The sequence below is a fragment of the Heteronotia binoei genome, chromosome 12 (genome assembly GCF_032191835.1).
Source record: "Heteronotia binoei isolate CCM8104 ecotype False Entrance Well chromosome 12, APGP_CSIRO_Hbin_v1, whole genome shotgun sequence".
NCBI lineage: Eukaryota > Metazoa > Chordata > Lepidosauria > Squamata > Gekkonidae > Heteronotia > Heteronotia binoei.
The window spans coordinates 9,085,083-9,110,670 of record NC_083234.1 but is presented as its reverse complement, the minus strand read 5'-3'; the positions used below and the strand labels follow the sequence as shown (position 1 = coordinate 9,110,670).

The following is a 25,588-nucleotide window of genomic DNA, read 5'->3' as shown; positions in this document are numbered from 1 at the left end:
CCCAGATAAGAGTCCGCACACTTAACCACTACACCAAACTGGCTCTCTGTGGCTCCGAGAAGAGGCCATGGCTCAGTGGCAGAGCTTCTGCTTTGCATGCAGAAAGTCCCAGGTTCAATCCTTGGCATCTCCAGTTAAAAAGGACCCAGCATACTCCTTCTAAGCTGTTGAGTCTTGTGAGCTACTGGCTTTAAAGTTGTGAGGATAAATTAGTTTGCACTGGGGCCGTTTATCCTGAGCGAAGACAAAAATGTGTGAGCCAGAGGCCAGTGTTCCCTCTAAGCTGAGGTGGTGTGAGCTAGCTCACAGTTTTTAGCCTCTGGCTTACAAATTTTTGTCTTAGCCCAGGAAGGGTGACCCCTGAGCAAACTAATTCATGCAGTTGCTCACAACTTTAATGCCAGGAGCTCACAAAGTAGAATTTTTGCTCACTAGACTCCACAGCTTAGAGGAAGCATTGCTGGAGGCTAAAGAACTGTGAGCTAGCTCACACGAAGTCACCTTAGAGGGAACACTGGCAGTAGGTGATGTTAGAGGCATCCCCCCCCCCTCCGAGACCCCGGAGAGTCACTGCCAGTCTGAGCTATAGATGATGGACCTGGGTCTGATTCAATTTAAGGCAGCTTCATGTGTCGATGCGTCATTTAAATTCAGGGTCACCTCTATTATCTGGCCTTCCTTCGTTGCTGCCTGCTCATTCTTTTCTTTCTCCGTTTCTTTAGTCCCTGCAGATTACGGCAAGCGAGTTTACCAGGGAGTGAGGGTAAAGCACACGGTGAAAGATCTGCTGGCGGAAAAGCGGTCGAGACAGACGAGTGGTTCCCGCTTCAACGTAAGTGAAGTTTCCAGACTGATAAATGAACTGTTGGCTTCAAGACCTGTAGGTCTTTACGATTGGCAACCCAACAATTTTTGATAATACCCAGCCCCAGAGACGTCCATCTGGCCCCGACGAGGGCCAGGGCCTTTTCAGCCGTGGCCCCTGCCTGGTGGAATGAACATATGAATGTATGAAACTGCCTTATACTGAATCAGACCATGGGTCCATCAAAGTCAGTATTGTCTACTCAGATTGACAGCGGCTCTCCAGGGTCTCAAGCAGAGGTTTTTCATGCCTATTTGCCTGGACCCTTTTGAGTTGGAGATGCCGGGGATCAAATCTGGGTCCTTCTGCTTACCAAGCAGATGCTCTGCCACTGAGCCACAGCCCCATTCATGGCTCTCCAGGGTCTCAAGCAGAGGTTTTTCACGCCTACTTGCCTGAACCCTTTTGAGTTGGAGATGCCGGGGATCAAATCTGGGACCTTCTGCTTACCAAGCAGATGCTCTGCCACTAAGCCACAGCCCCATTCATGGCTCTCCAGGGTCTCAAGCTGAGGTTTTTCACGCCTACTTGCCTGCACCCTTTTTAGTTGGAGATGCCGGGGATTGAACCTGTGACCTTCTGCTTACCAGGCAGATGCTCTACCACTGAGCCACCATCCCTCCCATGAGCTCCCCCTGGAGATCTGGGCCCTGTGGGATCTGCTCCAATTCTACAGGGCCAGTAAGAGCTCTTTCGCCAAGCTTTCAGCTGAGGCACTGGACGTCACTTGTTACCCTCCCCCTTCATTCCATCCCGGTGCTATAAGATCTGCTGGACCTGGACAATAGGCCAGGGCTGTGAGGTAGAACCTGCCATTCTACTCTCCACTGTCACTCTGTAGTTTTAGATTTTATATCTTTTAAATTGGTCTTTTATTGGTTTTTTTTTTTACTGTTGATTGTTTTTATGATGTAACCCACCCTGAGCCTGTCCTCCGGGAAACGCGGGCTAAAAATCGAATAAAATAAACAAATAAAATAAATAAATTCTTGTCAACCTGAAGAGCTCCAGTGAGCCCAAGCTTGGAAGGGTAGAGGCAGGCGATGTCCAACCACCTCTGTTCCTTTCTGCTCTGACCTGGTTGGCCTGAGCTGGCCTGGACTCATCAGAACTCAGAAGCTAAGCAGAGCCGGCCCTGGTTAATCCCTGGGTGGGAGACCACCAGGGGTGGAATTCTAGCAGGAGCTCCTTTGCATATAAGGCCACACCCCCTGATGTAGCCTTGGAAGCTCTTGGAGCATTGGCTACATCAGGGGGTGTGGCCTGATATGCAAAGGAGCTCCTGCTAGAATTCCACCCCTGGAGACCGCTAAGGAAGCCCAAGATTCCTATGCCAAGGTAGACAGTGGCAAAGCACCTCTGAACATCTCTTGGCCTTGAACATCCCTTTAGGATGGCCACAAACTAGTTGCAACTTGACGTAGGCTTGCCAATCCCCAGGTCCCAGCGGGGGTTCTTCCGCTTTCCCAGACTCCTTCCCGCCCCCAGAGGACCATGTGCCTTTCAACCTCCGGAGGCTTCAGTCTGCTATTGAAAGGCTTCCTCTTGGGATGGTGTGTCTGTGTTACTTTGAATAAGTTGGCAGCAACTCGTGAGTAGAGAGGCCAATCCCTCGCTTCAGAGTTGCCAGAAAGGGGAGGGGGGAAACGTCTGCTCAGCACTTCATTATTTCCTATGTGGAGATCGATTCTCATAGGGTATAATGGGGAATTGATCTGGAGGTTTCGGGGGCTCTGGGGGAGCTGTTTTTTTAGGTAGAGGCACCAAATTTTCAGTATAGTATCTAGTGCCTCTCCCCAAAATAGCTCCCAAGTTTTAAAATGATTGGATCAGGGGGTCCAATTCTATGAGCCCCAAAAGAAGGTGCCCCTATCCTTCATTATTTCCTATGGAAGGAAGACATTTAAAAAGGTGTGCTGTCCTTTTAAATGTGACGGCCAGAACTCCTTCGGAGTTCCATTATGCTTGTCACACCCTTGTTCCTGGCTCCACCCCCAATGTCTCCCGGCTCCACCCCCAAAGTCCCCAGATATTTCTTGAATTGGACTTGGCAACCCTAACTTGACGGCACCTAATTAAACATACATCGGAGATCTTCAAAGCCGTTGTCAGAAGCCCGGCTGTTGATGGGCTCCTAACCGCTGACTGAGCTGTAAACCAGCCTAGTGGCAAATCGAGGGAACAGGCCTCAGGGCCGTAGCCAGGATTTTAAAAGTCAGGAAGCTTTTTAAAAAGTCGGGAGGGGCACCCTTTCCCATCCACTGAGGGCCTTGCCGCTTCTCAGAAGCTTTCTGGGGTAGGGGCAAAAGCTGGAGGCTCTGAAAGTGGCCAAGTTAGGGTTGCCAAGGCCCCCATGGTCTCACTTGGAAGTGACGTAATTGTGCAGGCGACATTGTGTGCCGGTCGCTCTATGAGTGTCCAGGAAAACTCTATAGTTTGCTCGGATGCTCTAGCAATTTGGGAGGGAAAACTCTATGACAGGGGTGGTCAATGGTAGCTCCCCAGATGTTTTTTGCCTACAATTCCTATCAGCCCCAGCCAGCACGGCCAATGGCTGGGGCTGGTGGGAGTTGTAGGCAAAAAACATCTGGAGAGCTAACGTTGGCCACCCCTGCTCTATGGTACGATAGAGTTTTCCTCCCAAATTGCTAGAGCGTCTGTGAAAACCATAGAGTCATTGCATCAGCAACGGTGGGGGAAGATCCCCCCACCCAGCTTGGCCAGTGTGGGCTGGCGGGTTGGGAACCTCCAAGGCGGGAGAACCCTCCCACACCCCCAGCTTGGGAACTTAGCAGCCGTAGGCCAAGTCAAGGCAGCCAATCCTAAAACATTAGAAGAAGACGATATTGGATTTATATTCTGCCCTCCACTCAAGAGTCTCAGAGTGGCTCACAATCTCCTTTCCCTTCCTCCCCCACAACAGACACCCTGTGAGGTGGGTGGGGCTGAGAGGACTCTCACAGCAGCTGCCCTTTCAAGGACAACCTCTGCCAGACCTATGGCTGATCCAAGGCCATTCCAGCAGCTGCAAGTGGAGGAGGGGGGAATCAAACCCGGTTCTCCCAGATAAGAGTCCGCACACTTAACCACTACACCAAACTGGCTCTCACAAGGACAGCTCTGCCAGAGCTATGGCTGACCCAAGGCCATTCCAGCAGCTACAAGAAGAGAAGTGGGGAAGCAAACCCGGTTCTCCCAGATAAGAGTCCGCGCACTCAACCACTACACCAAACTGGCTCAAGAAGGGACTGTACCCTGTGTGCCAGCAGGGGGTTTCCTTCCACCTCCCTCTCCTCCACCCCGGCACTTTGCAGCCAGCAGCTCCACCTGTCCCCTCGTCCCCAGCCCATTCTATGTGGCTTCTTCCGCCTCCCGCTCCTTTGCCTCCCTCCTCTCCACCTGCACCGTGCCCTGCTCACCTACCTACATATAGTTTGTGGGTAGGGTTCAGCGTGCAAAATGGTACAAAGGTGGGATCCAGCGGCAAAATAGTGAAATTAACAAGCTGAAAGAGCAAGTTTGATCTGGATTTAAGTTGAGTTTGTTGCTTTTTACTGTTGTCCCAGGCAACTTATACTATCCAGACCAAACTGTTATTCTTTCAATTTGCTAATTTCACTATCTTGCCGTTGGATTCTAACGTGATACCATTTTGCATGCTTAACCACTGCCCACAAGCTGTATGTAGCACTGCTAACTGTACCCCATTCCATTGTCCAACGAAGTGTGCTTTTAGCACATGAAAGCTTACATTCTCAATAAAACTTCACAGGTCTTAAAGGTGCGACTGGACTCCAACTGTCTCCAAATATTTGTATTTGATTCTCAATTATTTTATATTTCGACTGCGTCTTTGATAGCTGGCATGCAATAGATTTGGTATTTGGCAGCGGTCACACCACGACAATGCATCTTGAACAGCAGCTGATGGATGCAATGGGATTTTCACAGTCTTTGATAGGTGACATGCAATGGGGTATAACGTTTGATAGTGTATGATGGCTGACATGTAACAATGATAGTATTTGACAGCTAACAGCACATGTGATTTCATATTTGGTGCTTGCGGACACCAAGAGATGCCAAGGCTAGGTGATAAACTTCTAAAAACATGAAGCTATATCTTCAATTTTTTTAAAAAAAATCTCTTCTGAATTGTAGAAGCAAAGTGAAGAATCCTTACACCAGTCCTACCAAGGTTACTCAGTAATATTGTTTGCATTGACAACCGGGCATGTGGTGGGAACCAGTCTGGTGTAGTGGTTAAGCACACAGACTCTTCTCTGGGAGAACTGGATTTGATTCCCCACTCCTCCACTTGCAGCTGCTGGAATGGCCTTGGGTCAGCCATAGCTCTGTTATCTGGGAGAACCGGGTTTGATTCCCCACTCCTCCACTTGCAGCTGCTGGAATGGTCTTGGGTCAGCCATAGCTCTCTTATCTGGGAGAACCGGGTTTGATTCCCCACTCCTCCACTTGCAGCTGCTGGAATGGCCTTGGGTCAGCCATGGCTCTCTTATCTGGAAGAACCGGGTTTGATTCCCCACTCCTCCACTTGCAGCTGCTGGAATGGCCTTGGGTCAGCCATAGCTCTGTTATCTGGGAGAACCGGGTTTGATTCCCCACTCCTCCACTTGCAGCTGCTGGAATGGCCTTGGGTCAGCCAGAGCTCTCTTATCTGGGAGAACCGGGTTGGATTCCCCACTCCTCCACTTGCAGCTGCTGGAATGGCCTTGGGTCAGCCATAGCTCTCTTATCTGGGAGAACCGGGTTGGATTCCCCACTCCTCCACTTGCAGCTGCTGGAATGGCCTTGGGTCAGCCATAGCTCTCTTATCTGGGAGAACCGGGTTGGATTCCCCACTCCTCCACTTGCAGCTGCTGGAATGGCCTTGGGTCAGCCATAGCTCTGTTATCTGGGAGAACTGGGTTTGATTCCCCACTCCTCCACTTGCAGCTGCTGGAATGGCCTTGGGTCAGCCAGAGCTCTGTTATCTGGGAGAACCGGGTTTGATTCCCCACACCCTCCACTTGCACCTGCCCAAATGGCCTTGGGTCAGCCAGAGCTCTCTTATCTGGGAGAACCAGGTTTGATTCCCCACTCCTGCACTTGAAGCTGCTGGAATGGCCTTGGGTCAGCCAGAGCTCTGGCAAAAGCTGTCCTTGAAAAGGCAGCTTCTGGGAGAGCTCTCTCAGCCCCAGCCACCTCACAGGGTGTCTGTTGTGGGGGGGAGGGACGTAGAGAAGAAGACGACTGCAGATTTATACCCCACTCTTCTCTCTGAATCAGGGACTCAGAGTGGCTTACAATCTCCTATATCTTCTTCCCCCACAACAGACCCTGTGAAGTGGGTGTGGCTGAGAGGGCTTTCACAGCAGCTGCCCTTTCAAGGACAACTCCTGCAAGAGCCATGGCTGACCCAAGGCCATTCCAGCTGCTGCAAGCAGAGGAGTGGGGAATCAAACCCGGTTCTCCCAGATAAGAGAGCCATGGCTGATCCAAGGCCATTCCAGCAGCTGCAAGTGGAGGAGTGGGGAATCGAACCCGGTTCTCTTAGATAAGAGAGCCATGGCTGACCCAAGGCAATTCCAGCAGCTGCAAGCGGAGGAGTGGGGAATCAAACCGGGTTCTCCCAGATAAGAGTCTGCACACTTAACCACTACACCAAACTGGCTCTCACAAGGACAGCTCTGCCAGAGTTATGGCTGACCCAAGGCCATTCCAGCAGCTGCAAGTGGAGGAGTGGGGAATCAAACCCGGTTCTCCCAGATAAGAGAGCTCTGGCTGACCCAAGGCCATTCCAGCAGCTGCAAGCAGAGGAGTGGGGAATCGAACCCGGTTCTCCCAGATAAGAGAGCCATGGCTGATCCAAGGCCATTCCAGCAGTTGCAAGTGGAGGAGTGGGGAATCGAACCCGGTTCTTTTAGATAAGAGAGCCATGGCTGACCCAAGGCCATTCCATCAGCTGCAAGTGGTGGAGTGGGGAATCAAACCCGGTTTTCCCAGATGAGAGTCCGCACACTTAACCACTACATCAAACTGGCTTTTGTAAGGAGATTGTAGGCCGCTCTGAGACGTTGAGATTCAGAGTAGTGAGAGGAATATATATCCAGTATCTTCCTCTTCCTCCTCCTCCTCCTCCTCTTCTTCTTCTTCTAGATCAGAGCTGAACGCCTTGCCTAAATCCAGTTAGGGGGACCGTAGTGGAAGGAAGAACGGATCGGGTGGCTTCCGGGTTCACCACCAATTTCCTTAGCATCTCTCGATTGACAGTTCAGTCCAATCCAACAGCGGCAGCATGGGATAAACTTCCTTATTTGCTCAGACAGACTTGCAGAGGTGTTATCACAAAGAGAGAGAGGCATCATTGTAACAAAGTAGATCATTCAATCTCAAAGCAAACACCAGGTGAGCAGGAGGCAGTCTGGGCTCCCACGGTAGCTGGGCACCACCCTTTCCTAGGAACTGGGAGCTTTGGAGTACGGTTAAATCCGCCCACTTGGCCTCCTGCAGCAGCTGCGCCCTTCCAGCACCGGCATGGCCCTCGCGGTCACCAGAGCCGCCAAAGACTCAACGTTGAAGGCCCCACCCTTTATTCTGCAAAGAATCGTTGTGCCTGCATTTGTGTTGTGATGAGGTGTGCCCTCTTGTTTTTCATTCCTTGGGCATGCACGCTTCATTTGTCCTGCGGCTTGACAAGGGTCAGCCAGGGACACGAGGCCATCCTGTCCTCTCCGTTTCAGGCCGCATGTGATCAAAAAATGCCAGTTTGTAAGCTTGCCAGCCTCCAGGTGGTCAACGTCCCTGAGATTTCACACACCTGCTGTATCCTGAGCAGAGGTCCATCAGTGGCTTTTAGCCACAGAGTATTGTTGGAACTCTCTGTCTGGGGCAGCGATGCTCTGTATTCTTGTGCTTGCGGGGGCGGGGCACAGTGGGAGCGCTTCTAGTGTCCTGGCCCCAGTGATGGACCTCCTGATGGCACTTGGGTTTGTTGGTCACTGTATGACACAGAGCGTTGGACTGGATGGGCCATTGCCTGATCCAACATGGCTTCTCTTATGTTCTTCTGTGACACAGAGTGTTGGACTGGATGGGCATTGGCCTGATCCAACATGGCTCCCTCTTATGTTCTTATGTGACACAGAGTGTTGGACTGGATGGGCCATTGGCCTGATCCAACATGGCTTCTCTTATGTTCTTATGTGACACAGAGTGTTGGACTGGATGGGCCATTGGCCTGATCCAACATGGCTTCTCTTATGTTCTTATGTGACACAGAGTGTTGGACTGGATGGGCCATTGGCCTGATCCAACATGGCTTCTCTTATGTTCTTTTGTGACACAGAGTGTTGGGCTGGATGGGGCCATTCCAGCAGGTGCAAGTGGAGGAGTGGGGAATCAAACCTGGTTCTCCCAGATAAGAGTCCGCCCACTTAACCACTACATCAAACTGGCTCTCCAGGGACTCAGTCTGAGGTCTTTCCATCACCCTCAACCTGGTCCTTTTAACTGGAGATGCCTGGTATTGAACTGGGGATCTTCTGCACGCCGAGCAGATCTCTGCCATTGAGCCGCATCCCCTTTCCCAGAATTACAAATGAACTCCAGGCTAGAGTTGCTCTGGAGAACATGGCTGTTCTAGAAGTCTCTATAAGGAAAAAAAGAACTTGTTGGTCTTAAAGGTGCCTTCTTTGTATTTCTCCATGGGATCCAGGAAACTCTGGCTCTTTTCCTCCCTCCCCAAGGGACCAGGAGGGGGAGGAGCCTCAACCAATAGAGAAAATAGAGGTTTTGCTCTGTTGTTCCTGTGCAACTGAGCAAGCCTGGCAAAGCAAGCTGTTACGCAGAAGGAAGCAAGATATAGGGAGAACGAAGCAGATGACTGCCAGTTGCTTGGCGGCCTGATAGGAGTCCTCTGGGGGCCTGATTTGGCCCCGGGCTGCATGTTTGACACCCTGGCCTAAGGAGACCAGCTGCAAGTGGAGGAATGGGAAATCAAACCCGGTTCTCCAGAGAAATGTCCAGGGGAGAGCGCCAATGGGGCATAATGCCATAAAATTAGGGCTACCTTTCCAAATGTAGCCCCCTTTTGTGGGTTGACAATGGAGTTTCTGCTTCACGTGGCTTGCTACGCGTTGACTAGACAGGGTTGCCAACTCCAGGGTGGAAATTCCAGGAGAATTTTGGAGGTGAAGCCTGGGAAGGGGAGGGACCTCAGCCTAGTATAATGCCATGGAGTCCTCCTTCTAGAACAGCCATGTTCTCCAGAGCAACTGATCTCTCTAGCCTGGAGTTCATTTGTAATTTCTGGGAAAGGGGATGTGGCTCAATGGCAGAGCATCTGCTCGGCGTGCAGAAGATCCCAGCAGACATTTCCCTCCCCTCCCCCACTTTCTGATGACCCTGAAGCAGGGGGAGGGCCTCCAAACTGGGGGATCCCCTGCCCCCACCTGGGGATTGGCAACCCTATCTGGAGATCAGTTGTAATAGTGGGAGATCTCCAGCCAGCACTGGGGGTTGGCAACCCTGCAGGAAGTAGCTGTGAATTTCTTGCACTGTGCAGGGAGTTGTACTAGATGACTCTTAGGGTCCCTTCCGGCTCTGTTATGAGTCTCTCAAAGAGGAACAGATTTCTTGGAAGCTGGAGCCCCTCTCCCCATATGTATGGTGTATCCGTACATATGAACGCATGTAGCAGCAGAGGAAGGGTGGGGGAAGGCAGCACGGCATAGCCCAGTCTCATCAGATCTTGGAAGCTAAGCAGGATCAGCTCTGCAAAGGAAGGCAGTGGCCAGCCACCTCTGCTTCCCACTTGCCTTGAAATCCCCTTGCTGGGGTCACCACAAGTTGGAAGCTAAGCAGGGTCATTGCTTGGATGGGAGACCACCAAGGAAGGCTCTGCAGAGGAAGGCAATGGCCAACCACCTCTGCTTCTCCCTTGTCTCGGAAACTCCATTCTGGGGTCACCGTAAGTCAGCTGTGCACTTTCCACCTCCACAGTCAGCCACGTTTCTGTGCAGAAGGTTCACCTGTTACTGGAAAGAGGACATGAAGGCATACTGGAGTTCTGTTTGCCTTCCCCTTTTCAATGCCTGATGACTCCGATGCCAAAGAATTATTTCTCGAGTTTGCCAACATTCCTTTCTTTTTTTAAAAAAAGAATAGCAGGAAACCTGGGAGGGGGGTGGGGGGTGGGAAGGTTCTCCACCTTGCCTCTGCCCTTCTGCGGCCCAAGTGCAAATGCTCCAGCACTCTGTGAGATCCCAAACCCATGCTCACCTGCCGAATTGGTGTCTGAATTCCTGCTAACTGGCAGGGCTCTGCAAACACAGATGGGACGCGTTATCTTTACGAGTGGCCTCCGTAGACCAGGTGCTTGACCGGGGATGGAGTGAGGGTTTGGCACGCAAACAGAGGCTTTCGCTGAAGCCAAACCCTTTGGGGCTGAAGGAACGCCCGGCTGCTAAATTCTTGCCAGCCGGCTCGGTGGCCGCAGTGATTGTGTTTACCGAGAGGGCCAGCCGGACAATTCAGGCACCTGTCGAAAACTCTGTTGCAGGTTCCCAGCACCGGTGAGCTCTGCGGAAAAATGGGGAGGTCAGCAGGACCTCTCTCTTGCAAGTCAGCACAAGGAATTAGGCCTCTCCACTGCTGATATTTGGGAGTTTTTTGTGTATGAAGGAGTGGAGTCCTTAGAACGTCACTGCTTTTCTAGAGTTGCCAATCCCCAGGTAGGGGCAGGGGATCCTCTGGTTTGGAGGCCCTCCCCTCACTTCAGGGTCATCAGAAAGCAAGGGGGGGTGGAGAGGGAAACTGCTGCGTGGCACTCCATTATTCCCTATGGAGACTGATTCCCATAGGCCAGGGGTGGCCAACGGTAGCTCTCCAGATGTTTTTTTTGCCTACAACTCCCATCAGCCCCAGCCAGCATGGCCAATGGCTGGGGCTGATGGGAGCTATAGGCAATAAACATCTGAAGAGCTACCGTTGGCCACCCCTGCCACAGGGTATAGCGGAGAATTGACCTGAATGTATCTGGGGCTCTGGGGAGGCTGTTTTGTTTGAGGTAGAGACACCAAATTTACAGCACAGCATCCGGTGCCTCTCCTCAAAACACCCTCCATGTTTCAAAAAGATTGGCCCAGGGGTCCAATTCTATGAGCCCCTAAAGAAGGTGCCCCTATCCTTCATTATTTCCAATGGAGGGAAGGCATTTAAAAGGTGTGCGGTCCCTTTCAATGGGATGGCCAGAACTCCCTTTGGAGTTCAGTGATGCTTGTCCCTTAGGGTTGCCAAGTCCAATTCAAGAAATCTCTGGGGACTTTGGGGGTGGAGCCAGGAGACACTGGGGTGGAGCTAGGAGCAAGGGTGTGACAAGCATCACTGAACCCCAATGGGAGTTCTGGCCATCCCATTGAAAGGGACCGCACACCTTTTTAAATGTCTTCCTTCCCTCCACCCTCCCCTTCTCTGATTTCACCTCAGAGGCGGAGCGGGCGACGCCGCTGCGCGGCTGCCACCTCTTCTCCGCTTCACCGTAACTGCTGAGCCCATCTCGGAGGAGCAGCTACGGTGAAGCGGAGAAGAGGCGGCAGCGCAGCGGTGTCGCCCGCTCCGCTCCGCCTCTGAGGTGAAATCAGAGAAGGGGAGGGTGGAGGCAGGCCAGGAGCGTGGCGAGCCACGAGTCCGGGTCCTAGAAGGACCCAGATTCACGGCTCGCCACGCTCCTGGCCTGCCTCCACCCTCCCCTTCTCTGATTTTACCTCAGAGGCGGAGCAGAGCGGGCGATGCTGCTGCACTGCTGCTGCCTCTTCTCCGGTTCACCTTAGCTGCTCCTCCGAGATGGGGCGGCTCGCCACGCTCCTTGGTGCCGTTTCCCCCCTCCCCCCGCTTCCGTTTTTTTAGAGAGCGGGGGAAGAGGCTGTAAATCCTGGGGTCCCCTGCCAGGGCGGGAGGGTTGGGAAGCCTATTGTCCCTTGCTCCTGGCCCTGCCCCCAATTTTTACTGGCTCCGCCCCCAAAATCTCCAGGCTCCACCCCCAAAGTCCCCAGATATTTCTTGCATTGGACTTGGCAACCCTCCTTGGACGTGGCTGCCATTGGCAGGATGCTTCCAGAAGGGATACCCGCTTCCTTCGGGGCTGCTGATGGCTGGGAGTCAGTTGAGCTCTTGAAGGGTCCCAACGCCCCAAGCATTCGCTGGGGTGGTTTGGCCGGTGAGCCGACCCTGCTCTCATCTAAGCCTGGGCCTGACACCAAAGTGCCACTCCAAAAAAATGTCGCTCGAGTGTTTGCCGCACAAACTGCTCAGGCAACGTCTGGCTCTATGGCTGGGAACGCCAACGATGTTCCAGCTGCTGCAGGCTTAGTCCCGGCCAATCCAAAAAAGTCCAGAGCCACTGGGAGTTGTAAAGAAGACCCTCCCCTCCAGAGCAGCCCCCTAAAAGCCTGTCCTTTGGAGTCAGTCTTTTTGTTTGTGTCTGTCAGGCTGGCTTGGAATGGTGGAGCTCTCGTGTGCCCGTTTCCATGGAGGCGGCTCTCGACCAGGTGGCAGGCGGGCCTGTCAACCAAAAGGAAGTCTTGACACTGGCAAATTTTAATTCAAATCTAAACCTCTAAATTTGGTTGCCTGCCATAGCAGGAAGCTCCTGTTTGCAGTATGCAAACTGAAGGCTTCTCGGCTGCCACTCCAAGGCCATAACAGGGAGGGGTGGTGGTGGTGGTGGCATTTTCTACTCATGTTGGTGTTTTTATGTTTTCAGGAAATGGGGAGGATTACTGAGAGGGCCAGAGACAAAAGTTCATGCTAAAAGCAAAGTAGACTCCTCCACCATCATCTTACTCAAAGTTTCAGCTAGCATTTAACTGGATTTGTTTGGATGTGGTTGAACAAGTGAAGCTAATAAAAGACACAAGAAAGCAGGGCGGTGGCGCGGGGGGAGACTGAACTAAAAAAGAATTGAATTAAGAACCAAAAGGTTAAAGAAGTCAAAAGCTGCAATCACACACACTAAATAATGCACTTTCAATCCACTTTCAATGTACTTTCCAACTGGATTTCACTGGCAAAATCCAGTTTGAAAGTGGGTTGAAAGTGCATTATTTAGTGTGTGTGAATGCAGCTAAAATGTGAGGGTCCAATATTTCTATATCTAAAGTTAAAACATAAATATTACCAAATGTACGAAAAAAAATACATGTATGTGTTACAAATTAGATAAAAACAAATGTAGGCCCGAATAGAAGTCTCAAATCAGAATAAAATCATACAGTTATCTCGCACATTTGTGTCCATTTGTGACCCTGACAAAATGCGTTTCGGCCAGTTGGCCCTCTTTAGTAGTCAAACAAGGGTTCCAGACATTACATTAATAATATAGTTATTTCTTAAAATTGGACCAAGTTGAAATTGTTCTAGAGGAGAAAGCGGAAGATAAGAAAAAAGTCCATTCACGGAGAGGGCAGGATATTAATACGATGCAAACAAGCAAGCAAGCAAGAAATAAATAAATAAATAACATTCACAAATAGTCTATGTTTGAGATAATTGTATGATTACATTCTGATCTGAAGCTACTATTTGGAGATCCAACCTCTGGAGATGCAACAACAGGGCTCAGAGGCGGAGACCTTCCCCTGTTGTCACTCCCATGTCAGCAATTTCTGAGGGGAAGGGAGAATTGTGGTGCTGTTTTGGAGGTCCAACAGGGTGAGGAAATCATCCACAATGTTAATAGATTGCATCTCCCACTAAAAATAATCTCACCCAACCCAGCTGACAACAATCTTTAGAAAGACCTCCGAGATCACTAAAAAAGAAATCAGCCAGGAAGGTTCCATTAGCTCAAACAGACCACCTAAATTAAGGACATAACAACAGACCAGAGGTCCATCTAGTCCAGCATCCTGTCTCGCACAGTGGCCAGCCAGTTCCTCTGGAGGTCCGACAACAGGGCACAGAAAATGAGGCCTTTCCCTGAATAGAACATCAGAAGAGCCCTGCTGGATCAGGCCAGTGGTCCATCTAATCCAGCATCCTGTCTCAAACAGGGATTCAGAGGCTTACCGTCTCTGAATGTGGAGGTTCCCTTTAGTAACCACTGAGAGATGCCTCCTCCGTTAACCTAGCCAATCCCCTTTTCAAGATGTCTGTGCCTGTGGCCATGACTACAGCCTCTGGTACCTGGGGACTGTGAATCTCCCTGCTACACCTGTGCTGCCACACCACTCTGAGGAGAAGGGGGGATTGTGGTGCTGTCTTGGGGGTCCAACAGGGTGAGAAAATTATTTGTAAGGTTTATCAGTCGCATCCTCCGTGGACAGCCACCCTTAAAAAGACCCCTGAGATCAATAAAAACAGGGGTGTCAAACATGAGGTCCAGGGGCCGGATCATGTCCTTGGAGGGCTCCTATCCGGCCCCCGAGCAACTGGCTGTCGTCTGCTTCCTCCTCCCTATATCTCGCTTCCTTTTGCATAACAGTTTGCTTTGCAAGGCCTGCTCAATTGCACAGGAGTTACAAAGCAAAACCTTTATCTTCTCCATTAGCTGAGGCTCGTCCCTCGGGGAGAAAGGGGGGGAGGCAGATCTTGCCTTTCTAGGCTGTCTCAATCGCACAGCAGAGCTACTAAGCCAAGCCACTCTTCCTTCTAGCCAGTTTGGTGTAGTGGTTAAGTGTGCGGACTCTTATCTGGGAGAACCAGGTTTGATTCCCCACTCCTCCACTTGCACCTGCTGGAATGGCCTTGGGTCAGCCATAGCTCTGGCAGAGGTTGTCCTTGAAAGGGCAGCTGCTGTGAGAGCCCTCTCCAGCCCCACCCACCTCACAGGGTGTCTGTTGTGAGGGGAGAAGACATAGGAGATTGTAAGCCGCTCTGAGACTCTGATTCAGGGAGAAGGGCGGGATATAAATCTGCAATTCTTCTTCTTCTTCTTCTTCTTCTTCTTCTTCTTCTTCTTCTTCTTCTTCTTCTTCTTCTTCTTCTTCTTCTTCTTTTGACCGAGGCTCCTCCTCCCAAGTCCCCTGGGGAAGGAAGGAAAGAGCCAGAGCTTCCTTTGCCCAGTTCCCTGGATCCCATGGAAGAAATACAAAGAAAGCACCTTTAAGACCAACAAGTGTTAATGGCACATGGCCCGGCCCAACAAGGTCTCATTTATGTCAGATCCGGCCCTCATAACAAATGAGTTCAATACCGCTGAATAAAAAGGTTAAAACCATTAGCACAAACGGACATCCTTTGTTAAGAACATAAGAAAATAAGATCAGAGACCTGGGGTGGGGGGTGGGGAATTCAATCTAATCCAGCCTCCTGTCTCTAGGGTTGCCAAGTCCAATTCAAGAAATATCTGAAGCGGGGGGAGGGCCTCCAAACCAGGGGATCCCCTGCCCCCGCCTGGGGATTGGCAACCCTATTTCAGCATAGTAAAGGCTAAGCATAAAACTGCAAACTGGGCGAACAGGGTAGGGTGGTCAAGTAAAATCCCAGAAATATCTGGGGACTTTGGGGGTGGAGCCAGGAGACTTTGGGGTGGAGCCAGGAGACACTGGGGTGGAGCTAGGGGGAAGGGGGAAACGGCGCCGGGGAGCGTGGCGAGCTGTCCCGTCTCGGAGCGGGCGACACCGCTGTGCAGCTGCCGCCCCCCCTCCCCACCGCAGCTGCTCCTCTGAGATGGGCTCAGGCTGAGCCCATCTCGGAGGAGCAGCTGCGGTGGGGCGGTGGGGGGGGGGCGGCAGCGGCACGGCGGCCTCGCCCGCTCCGGGATGGGGCGGCTCGCCATGCTCCTTGGTGCCGTTTCCCCCCTCCCCCTGCTTCCATTTTTTGGGGGAGCGGGGGAAGAGGGTGGGAATCCTGGGGTCCCCCACCAGGGCGGGAGGGTTGGGAAGCCTAGAACAGGGCCAACTACACACACACACACAAACACACGTCAGGTTCCCATGCAAGCACATTATTGGATCATTCAAACCATCGTGGGGAGTGTGTGTGATTGGAGCAGGGCAGCAGGAATTAGGATCTTGCTGTCCATTGTTCTCGTCCCCAAGCTCTGGTCGTCTGGCTCCAATAAGCCAGGCAGGAACACCCAATTCAGTTCTCACTCAAGTCCACAGACATAATAGCTATCAGGACATGGAGAAGAACAAGAAGGCTTTGGGGCCTGAACTGCATGTTACGAAGTGTCGTGTCCAGGTTAGTAGGGTTGCCAATCCCCAGGTGGGGGCAGGGGATCCCCTGGTTTGGAGGCCCCACTTCAGGGTCATCAGAAAGCGGGGGGAGGGGAGGGAAATGCCTGCTGGGAACTCTGTTATTCCCTATGGAGATTTATTCCCATAGAAAATCATGGAGAATTGATCCACGGGTATCTGGGGCTCTGGGGGGGGCTGTTTTTGAGGTAGAGGCATCAAATTTTCAGTATAGCCTCTAGTGCCTCTCCCCAAAATACCCCCCAATTTTCAAAAAGATTGGACCAGGGGGTCCAATTCTATGAGCCCCAAAAGAAGGTGCCCCTATCCTTCATTATTTCCTATGGAAGGAAGGAATTGAAAAGGTGTGCCGTCCCTTTAAATGTGATAGCTAGAACTCCCTTTGGCGTTCAATTATGCTTGTCACAGCCTTAATCTTGGCTCCACCTCCAATGTCTCCTGGCTCCGTCCCCAAAGTCTCCTGGCTCCACCCCCAAAGTCCCCAGATATTTCTTGAATTGGACTTGGCAACCCTACAGGTTAGACACAAGGAATTCCCCTCAGGTGTGCCCCCGGTTAGGGCCTGAGTTTTGAAATCCAGCCATGTGCTCCGATTTTCAAAATATAATCCAGTCACATTTGCTCAAGGTTGAGCTCTGTTCTTTTCATTTCAGGGCAGCGCTGCAACAACACAGTCCTCGTTTCTCCCGCTCTCGGGTAAGCATATTTTTATAAAGAAATATCTCAATTTTATTTCCACTCTGTCTTTCTTCTGAAGTGGCATCGGGGTTGCCAGCTCCGGGTGGGAAAACAAGTCCAATTCAAGAAATATCTAGGAACTTTGGGGGTTGAGTCAGGAGACATTGGGGGTGGAGCCAGGAGACAGTGGGGTGGAGCCAGGAGACATTGGGGGTGGAGGCAGGAGACATTGGGGTGGAGCCAGGAGACATTGGGGGTGGAGCCAGGAGACATTGGGGTGGAGCCAGGAGACATTGGGGGTGGAGCCAGGAGACATTGGGAGTGAAGCCAGGAGATTTTGGGGGGTGGAGCCAGGAGACATTGGGGGTGGAGCCAGGAGATATTGGGGGTGGAGCCAGGAGACATTGGGGTGGAGCCAGAAGACATTGGGGTGGAGCCAGGAGACATTGGGGGTGGAGCCAGGAGACATTGGGGTGGAGCCAGGAGATATTGGGGGTGGAGCCAGGAGACATTGGGGTGGAGCCAGGAGATATTGGGGGTGGAGCCAGGAGACATTGGGGTGGAGCCAGGAGACATTGGGGTGGAGCCAGGAGACATTGGGGTGGAGCCAAGAGATATTGGGGGTGGGGCAAGGAGACATTGGGGGTGGAGCCAGGAGACATTGGGGGTGGAGCCAGGAGATATTGGGGGTGGAGCCAGGAGACATTGGGGTGGAGCCAGGAGACATTGGGGTGGAGCCAGGAGATATTGGGGGTGGAGCCAGGAGACATTGGGGTGGAGCCAGGAGATATTGGGGGTGGAGCCAGGAGACATTGGGGTGGAGCCAGGAGACATTGGGGTGGAGCCAGGAGACATTGGGGGTGGAGCCAGGAGACATTGGGGGTGGAGCCAGGACACATTGGGGTGGAGCCAGGAGATATTGGGGGTGGAGCCAGGAGACATTGGAGTGGAGCCAGGAGACATTGGGGTGGAGCCAGGAGATATTGGGGGTGGAGCCAAGAGACATTGGGGTGGAGCCAGGAGATATTGGGGGTGGAGCCAGGAGACATTGGGGGTGGAGCCAGGAGATATTGGGGGTGGAGCCGGAGATATTGGGGGTGGAGCCAGGAGACATTGGGGTGGAGCCAGGAGATATTGGGGTGGAGCCAGGAGATATTGGGGTGGAGCCAGGAGACATTGGGGTGGAGCCAGGAGACATTGGGGGTGGAGCCAGGATATATTGGGGGTGGAGCCAGGAGACATTGGGGTGGAGCCAGGAGACATTGGGGTGGAGCCAGGAGATATTGGGGTGGAGCCAGGAGATATTGGGGTGGAGCCAGGAGACATTGGGGTGGAGCCAGGAGATATTGGGGTGGAGCCAGGAGATATTGGGGTGGAGCCAGCAGACATTGGGGTGGAGCCAAGAGATATTGGGGTGGAGCCAGAAGACATTGGGGGTGGAGCCAGGAGCAAGGTTGTGACAATCATAATTGAACTCCAGATGGTTCCCATTTTTTAAATACATCAACTTAAAAGTAGAATTTGAAAAATGTATTCCAAAAAAAAGTATGTAAACTTCTCGTATTATTGAAGCTTTTTATATATATAACATAGTACAGTGAAAGATAATATATTTGAAATATAAATTGTAAATGCAAAACTATGAATTAATAGAAGACTGTAAGAGTGCTCTTATTAATATTGTTTTATGTATATTGCATGTATTTATTTTTTGTTGTTTATTTTGTTTAATGTTTGCGGATATTTTTAGAAAAATTAATAAAAATTCAAGTATGAAAAAAAAAAACCCTGGAGATATTGGGGGCGGAGTGTAGGGAAAGCAGGGTTTGGGGAGAGGAAGACACTGTACATCAGAGTACAGTGTCATAGAGCCCACCCTCTAAAACAGCCATGTTATCCCGGAGAACTAATCTCTATTGTCTGGAGATCCATTGTAATATCAGGAGAGCACCAGATCTCACCTGGAGGTTGGCAACCCTAGGTGGCACAACAACCTGCTGAGATAGATACGTCCAAGATACAGAGTCACCTATAGAATCATAGAGTTGGAAGGGGCCTCCAGGGTCATCTAGTCCAACGCCCTGCACAATGCAGGAAACTCACAAACACCTCCCCCTAAATTCACAGGATCCGCATTGCTGTCAGATGGCCCTCTAGCCTCTGTTTAAAAACCTCCCAGGAACATAAGAACATAAGAGAAGCCATGTTGGATCAGGCCAATGGCCCATCCAGTCTAACACTCTGTGTCATATATATATATACTGTGGCTAATAGCCACTGAAGGAGAGCCCACCACCTCCTGAGGAAGCCCGTTCCACTGAGGAACCGCTTGAACTGTCAGGAAGTTCTTCCTAATGTTGAGCTGGAACAACATTGGTTCTGGTCCTACTTTATGGGGCCAGAGAAAACAATTCTGCCCCATCCTCTCTATGACAGCCCTTCAAATACTTGAAGATGGTGATCATACTACATGGCTTCATGAAGAGCCAGTTTGGTGTAGTTGTTAAGTGTGCGGACTCTTATCTGGGAGAGCCGGGTTTGATTCCCCACTCCTCCACTTGCGCCTGCTGGAATGGCCTTGGGTCAGCCACAGCTCTGGCAGAGGTTGTCCTTGAAAGGGCAGCTGCTGTGAGAGCCCTCTCCAGCCCCACCCACCTCATAGGGTGTCTGTTGTGGGGAGGAAGGTAAAGGAGATTGTGAGCCGCTCTGAGACTCTTCGGAGTGGAGGGCGGGATATAAATCCAACATCTTCATCTACCTCACAGGGTGTCTGTTGTGGGGGAGGAAGGTAAAGGAGATTGTGAGCCACTCTGAGACTCTTTGGAGTGGAGGGCGGGATATAAATCCAATATCTTCTTCTTCTTCATCAGTAAAGCTTGAGCTCCAGTCTTTTTCATATACTGAGAGGTTAGGGTTGCCAAGTCCAATTCAAGAAATATCTGGGGACTTTGGGGGTGGAGCCAGGAGACTTTGGGGTGGAGCCAAGATCAAGGCCATGGCAAGCATCATTGAACTCCAAAGGGAGTTCTGGCCATCACATTTAAAGGGACGGCACACCTTTTCAGTGCCTTCCTTCCATAGGAAATAATGGATAGGGGCACCTTCTTTTGGGGCTCATAGAATTGGACCCCCTGGTTCAATCTTTTTGAAACTTGGAGGGTATTTTGGGGAGAGGCACTGCATGCTATACTGAAAATTTGGTGACTCTACCCCAAAAAACAGCCCCTCCAGAGCCCCAAATACCTGCAGATCCATTCTCCATGATTTTCTATGGGAATAAATCTCCATAGGGAATAATAGTTCCCAGAGACATTTCCCTCCCCTCCCCCCGCTTTCTGACGACCCTGAAGCGGGGGGAGGGCCTCCAAACCAGGGGATCCCCTGCCCCCACCTGGGGATTGGCAACCCTATGAGAGATACAAGTTGGAGTGTGCGTGTATGTACACACAGCTGGGTCCCATCCCATAGATACAATCTCATGAGTCACAAAAGAAACATTCCTTCTTTATTTCTGAAATCAATACACAAGCTCTGTCACGGTCATGGATTTGCATTCTGAGAAAGCCCCCTGCTATGTGCCCCCCCCTTCCGATTTGATGCATTTGCTTCATTTATTATGATCCACTTGACATTTTAACCTAGAATCAGTGAGGTGTTCCTTTTGGGAGGGGGAAGGAAGAGACCTTCCAGATGTGCCTTTTGAACATGCATTTGAACGTACATTTTCCGGTGCTGCGCTAACTGATTTCTCCATTGCGAAAAGGTTCCCCGGCTGTGTCTGGCTACTATGGGGTTCGGCGATCCCTGATGACCGATGTGGATTTGCAGAGCAGCAAGCAGATCCCCAGCGATGTCTACGCACCCTCCCTTCTAGCAAAGCCCTTTCCGTACGAATCGCACGGGGTTCAAGGCTACCCTTCTCTGCTGGACACCTACTTCAGCGACCAATACGGGGACCACCGCCTCACACCGGTCACTTCCGGCACAGCGTCCCTCTTCGGTACCTCGCCAGTGCCTCCCGTCATCCCGTCTTTTCCTAGTGACTCTGCCGCGCATTTTTTAAGTGTAAGTACAAATGAAGCCACCTTGTACTGAATCAGAGCATTGGTCCTTCTGGCTCAGTACTGTCTATTCAGACTGGCAGCAGCTCTCCAGAATCTCAGGCTGAGGTCTTTTTACTTGATCCTTTAATGGGAGATGCTGGGGATTAGAACATAAGAGAAGCCATGTTGGATCAGGCCAATGGCCCATCCAGTCCAACACTCTGTGTCACATAAGAGCATAAGAGAAGCCATGTTGGATCAGGCCAATGGCCCATCCAGTCCAACACTCTGTGTCACATAAGAACATAAGAGAAGCCATATTGGATCAGGCCAATGGCCCATCCAGTCCAACACTTTGTGTCACATAAGAGCATAAGAGAAGCCATGTTGGATCAGGCCAATGGCCCATTCAGTCCAACACTCTGTGTCGCATAAGAACATAAGAGAAGCCATATTGGATCAGGCCAATGGCCCATCCAGTCCAACACTGTGTCACACAGTGGCCAAAAAACCCAGGTGCCATCAGGAGGTCCATCAGTGGGGCCAGGACAGTAGAAGCCCTCCCACTGTTGCCCCCCAAGTACCAAGAATACAGAGCATCACTTGCCCCAGACAGAGAGTTCCATCAATACACTGTGGCTAATAGCCACTGATGGACTTCTGCTTCATATGTTGATCCAATCCCCTCTTGAAGCTGTCTATGATTGTAGCAGCCACCACCTCCTGTGGCAGTGAATTCCATGAGTTAATCCCCCTTTGGGTGAAGAAGGACTTCCTTTTATCAGTTCTAACTTCGTGAGCTACTCGCATTAACGTTGTGCGGTACTGCATAAATTATTTTGCTCTGGGGGGGCCATTTTTCCTGAGCGAAGACAAAAACGTTTGAGCCGGAGGCTAAAAAAATTATGAACTAGCTCACACCGACTCAGCTGAGAGGGAACCCCGAAGGTGGGATAGAAAGGAAGCGAATAATAATAAATCTGGAAGACAAGATAAAACTCATGAAAGGCATCGGCACATTAAACAGATAAAACTCTTCAACACAGCGTGAAATAAACCAGGTCTCAGAGCAGTCTCTTAAGAACTCAGCATTGGTTTGGTTTGGCTTGAGGAATCTGATTTTTTTTTTTTTTAATGGCTGAAAAGCTTGTGAGAGAAACACGTCTCCTGCCCCCCCCCCCCCAGTCCTCCTTGCTGCTTTGGGAGGTTTCTCTTCCTACCATTTAAAGATGCGTTTTCTCTCTCTTCTCAGGAGCAAGTCCTGCCTGATAGCCTCAGCCAACCAGAGGTCTGTTCGAACTCTCTGCAGGCCTCTTCTGCCCCCGGCTGCCTTTCCTCCCCTGAGCCAGGGGGTCCTTCCCAGTACAGAAACCCCAGCTGGAATTCCCCTCTGGCCGGACCACAGCCCTACTCGCTGCATGCTCTCGAAGACGTCCAGTACACGTCTGGCTACTCGGCTGCCTCCCCCTACCCTTTCTCGTCTTTTCCGACGGTGGCCAACGACCTGACGCCCAAGGCACTCCACGGCTCTCCGGAGGAGTCCGCAGACAACACCTCTCCCCACGACAGCAGCCCTCTCTGGCCCAAGGAAGACGGGAACCCACTTTGGGGGGCCTACGAATGCCGAAGGACTTACTGAAAGGGACCCCCAATAGAGGGACAAAACCAAAGTCGCTTTAAAAAAAAAAAGGCAAGCAAATCCAAAATCCCACAACCGTCTGGCCGTGGCTCAAGTTTCTGCTCCTGCGTGGGACCTAATTCTATAGCGAACACCGCTTACCGAATCATTTGTATTTTCCAGGGGACAAGAAAGGGTAGGGTTACCAGGTCCAATTCAAGAAATATCTGGGGACTTTGAGGGTGGAGCCAGGAGATATCGGGGGTAGAGCCAGGAGCAGGTGGTGACAAGCCATCACATTTAAAGGGACCACACACCTTTTAAATGCCTTCCCTCCATTGGGAATAATGGATAGGGGCACCTTCATTGGCAGGTTCATAGAATTGGAAACCCCCCCCCCCCCCAGTCCAATCCTTTTGAAACTTGGAGGATATTCTGAGGCGAGGCATTGGATGCTATGCTAAAAATTTGGTGCCTCCAAGAGCTCCAGATACCCATGGATCAATTCTCCATTATATCCTGTGGGAATTGGTCTCCATAATGGAGTGACCTGCAGATATTTCCCTCCCCTTCCCCCACTTTCTGATGACCCTGAAACGGGGGGGGGGGGCAGGCTCTAAACCGGGAGACCCCCTGCCTCCACCTGTGGATTAAAGACCAAGAAACAACTCGTTCTGTGGAATTGACAAGAGACACTTACAGAGCCTTACAAGCTTCTAATTCATTACTACAGAGCAAGTTTACTTTGGAAGCCAATCCACACTTTCAAGAAGACATTCAGTACAATTAATAAATCTCATATAAGGAAATACATAAGCACTTTATAAATAAATATGAAAATAGAAAAGTCCGTCATACAAAAGTCCACTAGGACGCGCTACTCTGATGTAGCGATGTTGCGATATTGACACGCAGACCTCTCCACAAAGAAAATAAATGTTGACGAAAACTTTGAATATTCTTATCACATTTGATGAAAGGATTCAGATGTTAGAGAAGTATTATTGATTACACGACTCCTAGGTAAATTTCGTGTTTCGATTCAGGCTTCCTCTGATCAATATACTTCCGGAACCAATGCTCAAAATAATTTCATTTCTTACAGCAGCATTAGCGGTTCTCCCATTAGAAACTGCTAATGCCGCTGTAAGAAATGAGATTGCTGTGTGTAAATTATTTTGAGTCGTGTAATCAATAATACTTCTCTAACATCTGAATCCTTTCATCAAATGAGATAAGAATCTATTCAAAGTTTTCTTCAACATTTATTTTCTTCGCGGAGAGGTCTGCGTGTCAATATTGCAACATCGCTACATCAGAGTCGTGCATCCAAGTGGACTTTTGTATGACGGACTTTTCTGTTTTCGTATTTATTTATAAAGTGCTTATGTATTTCCTTACATGAGGTTTATTAATTGTACTGAATGCCTTCTTGAAAGTGTGGATTGGTTTCCAAAGTAAACTTGCTCTGTAGCAATGAATTGGAAGCTTGCAAGTCTCTTTAAGTGTCTCTTGTAAGTTTCATAGAACACGTTGTCTCTTGGTCTGTAATCCTCCAGTGTTCTTCCCTGTTTGGTTTGCTCCACCTGTGGGTTGGCAACCCTATCTCCAGGAGAATGGATCTCTGTAGCCTGGAGCTCAGGTGTCATTCTGGGAGATATCCAGGCCCCACCTGGAGGGTGGCAAACCTAAAATGCTACCCCCCCCCCCGACTGTAATGGAGGGGTAACAACACTGTCTCTGACCTCAGCACAGAAGAAATAGTCTTAGGGCTTTTTTTTGTACAGCAAGCCCATCAGGGAGTCATTTGCATATTAGGCCAAACCCCCTGACACCACCATTGTTTCACACAGGGCTTTTTTGGGTAGAAAAAGCCCAGCAGGAACTCATTTGCTTCTTAGGCCACGCCCCCAATGCCAAGCCAGCCGGAACTGCGTTCCTGCGCGTTCCTGCTTTAAAAAAAAAAAAAAAAAGCCCTGGTCTTAGAACAGAATTTGGCAGGGCTCAGCTTAACCTAATGCAGGAAGATCCGGTTCAAGAAGTTAACTGAGCGTTTCCAGCCAATCAGGCTGAGGTGGAGTAAACTCGGACGCTGCCCAGTGGGAATCTGGGAAATTCCATGGATGTCTAGCATATTGGAAAATGAGACGTTTCTCTCTCTTGAGCCCGCGGAAAACACATGGTTTTAAAAACTTGGGTTCCGCCTCTGAAATGGAGAGGCTATAACTTGAAGGCCCAGAAAAGGAAGTGCAGTTACCTTCTAGAACGTACTGTCACATGGTCATGATGGCTTCTACGGCACATGGAGGTCAAATCCATCAGAGGCTGGTGTTCATGGCAACGATATGCAAGGCATTAAAAAGTGAGGATGGACACCCCCACCCAGGTCATTCAATGGCTGCCCTAAGAGTGGCAGTCCTCAAACAAAGAAATTTCAAAGAAATCTATCATGTGAGATTGCTAAACTCAAGCTAATTCAGAAGTTCAGAACAACAGACCCCCCCCCCTCCAGGACTGAATAGGGACACAGGGTTCTTACTCCAGATGCTACTATTCTGACCCCAGGCATTTCCCTTTTGCTCTCTAGCCAAGCCGATTACAATAGGCATGCTGTATCTCTGCATCCTTTATAAGTTTTCTTTGCAGCATCCTTCCCACCTTCCACTTAGGATAAAAAAAACTCAGATCTCTGCTTCTGTTCTACTGTGTCTGACAAATGGAACTTTGACTATTGAAAGCTTTCATCCTGAAATTCTTGCCAGCAGGGCTATTTTTGTAGGAAAAGCCAGCAGGAGCTCATTTGCATATTAGGCCACACACCCCGATGGCACCATTGTTTCCCACGGGGCACTTTTTGTAGAAAAAGCCCAGCAGGAACTCATCTGCATATTAGGCCACACCCCTGATGCCAAGCCAGCTGGAACTGCATTCCTGTCTGTCCCTGCTCAAAAAAAGCCCTGCTTAGCAGACTCTAAGGTGGACTCAAATCACTGATAAAGCACTTGTGGATTTCGCAAGGCCTCTGGCACCAGATTGGGAAATCACCAAGAGATTTGAGGGTGGAGGCGGGGGAAGGCAAGGTTTAGGGAGGGACCTCAGCTGGGTATAACACCATGGCAGCCACCCTCTCAAGCAGCCATTTCCTCCAGAGGGGTGTGTGTCTGATCTCTGTAGCCTTAAGCCC

At 50.6% G+C, this 25,588-nt stretch overlaps 1 protein-coding gene across 1 annotated transcript; it reads left to right on the top strand.

Moving 5' to 3' along the window:
• Nucleotides 1-592: 592 nt before the first annotated feature.
• POU2AF2 (POU class 2 homeobox associating factor 2) lies at nucleotides 593-22,425 on the top strand. The gene is made up of 4 exons (XM_060251674.1): nucleotides 593-832; nucleotides 16,719-16,761; nucleotides 20,507-20,823; nucleotides 22,042-22,425. Exons 1-4 carry the CDS (start codon nucleotides 593-595, stop codon nucleotides 22,423-22,425), a joined length of 984 nt encoding a protein of 327 aa, XP_060107657.1.
• The last annotated feature ends 3,163 nt before the right edge of the window (nucleotides 22,426-25,588 follow it).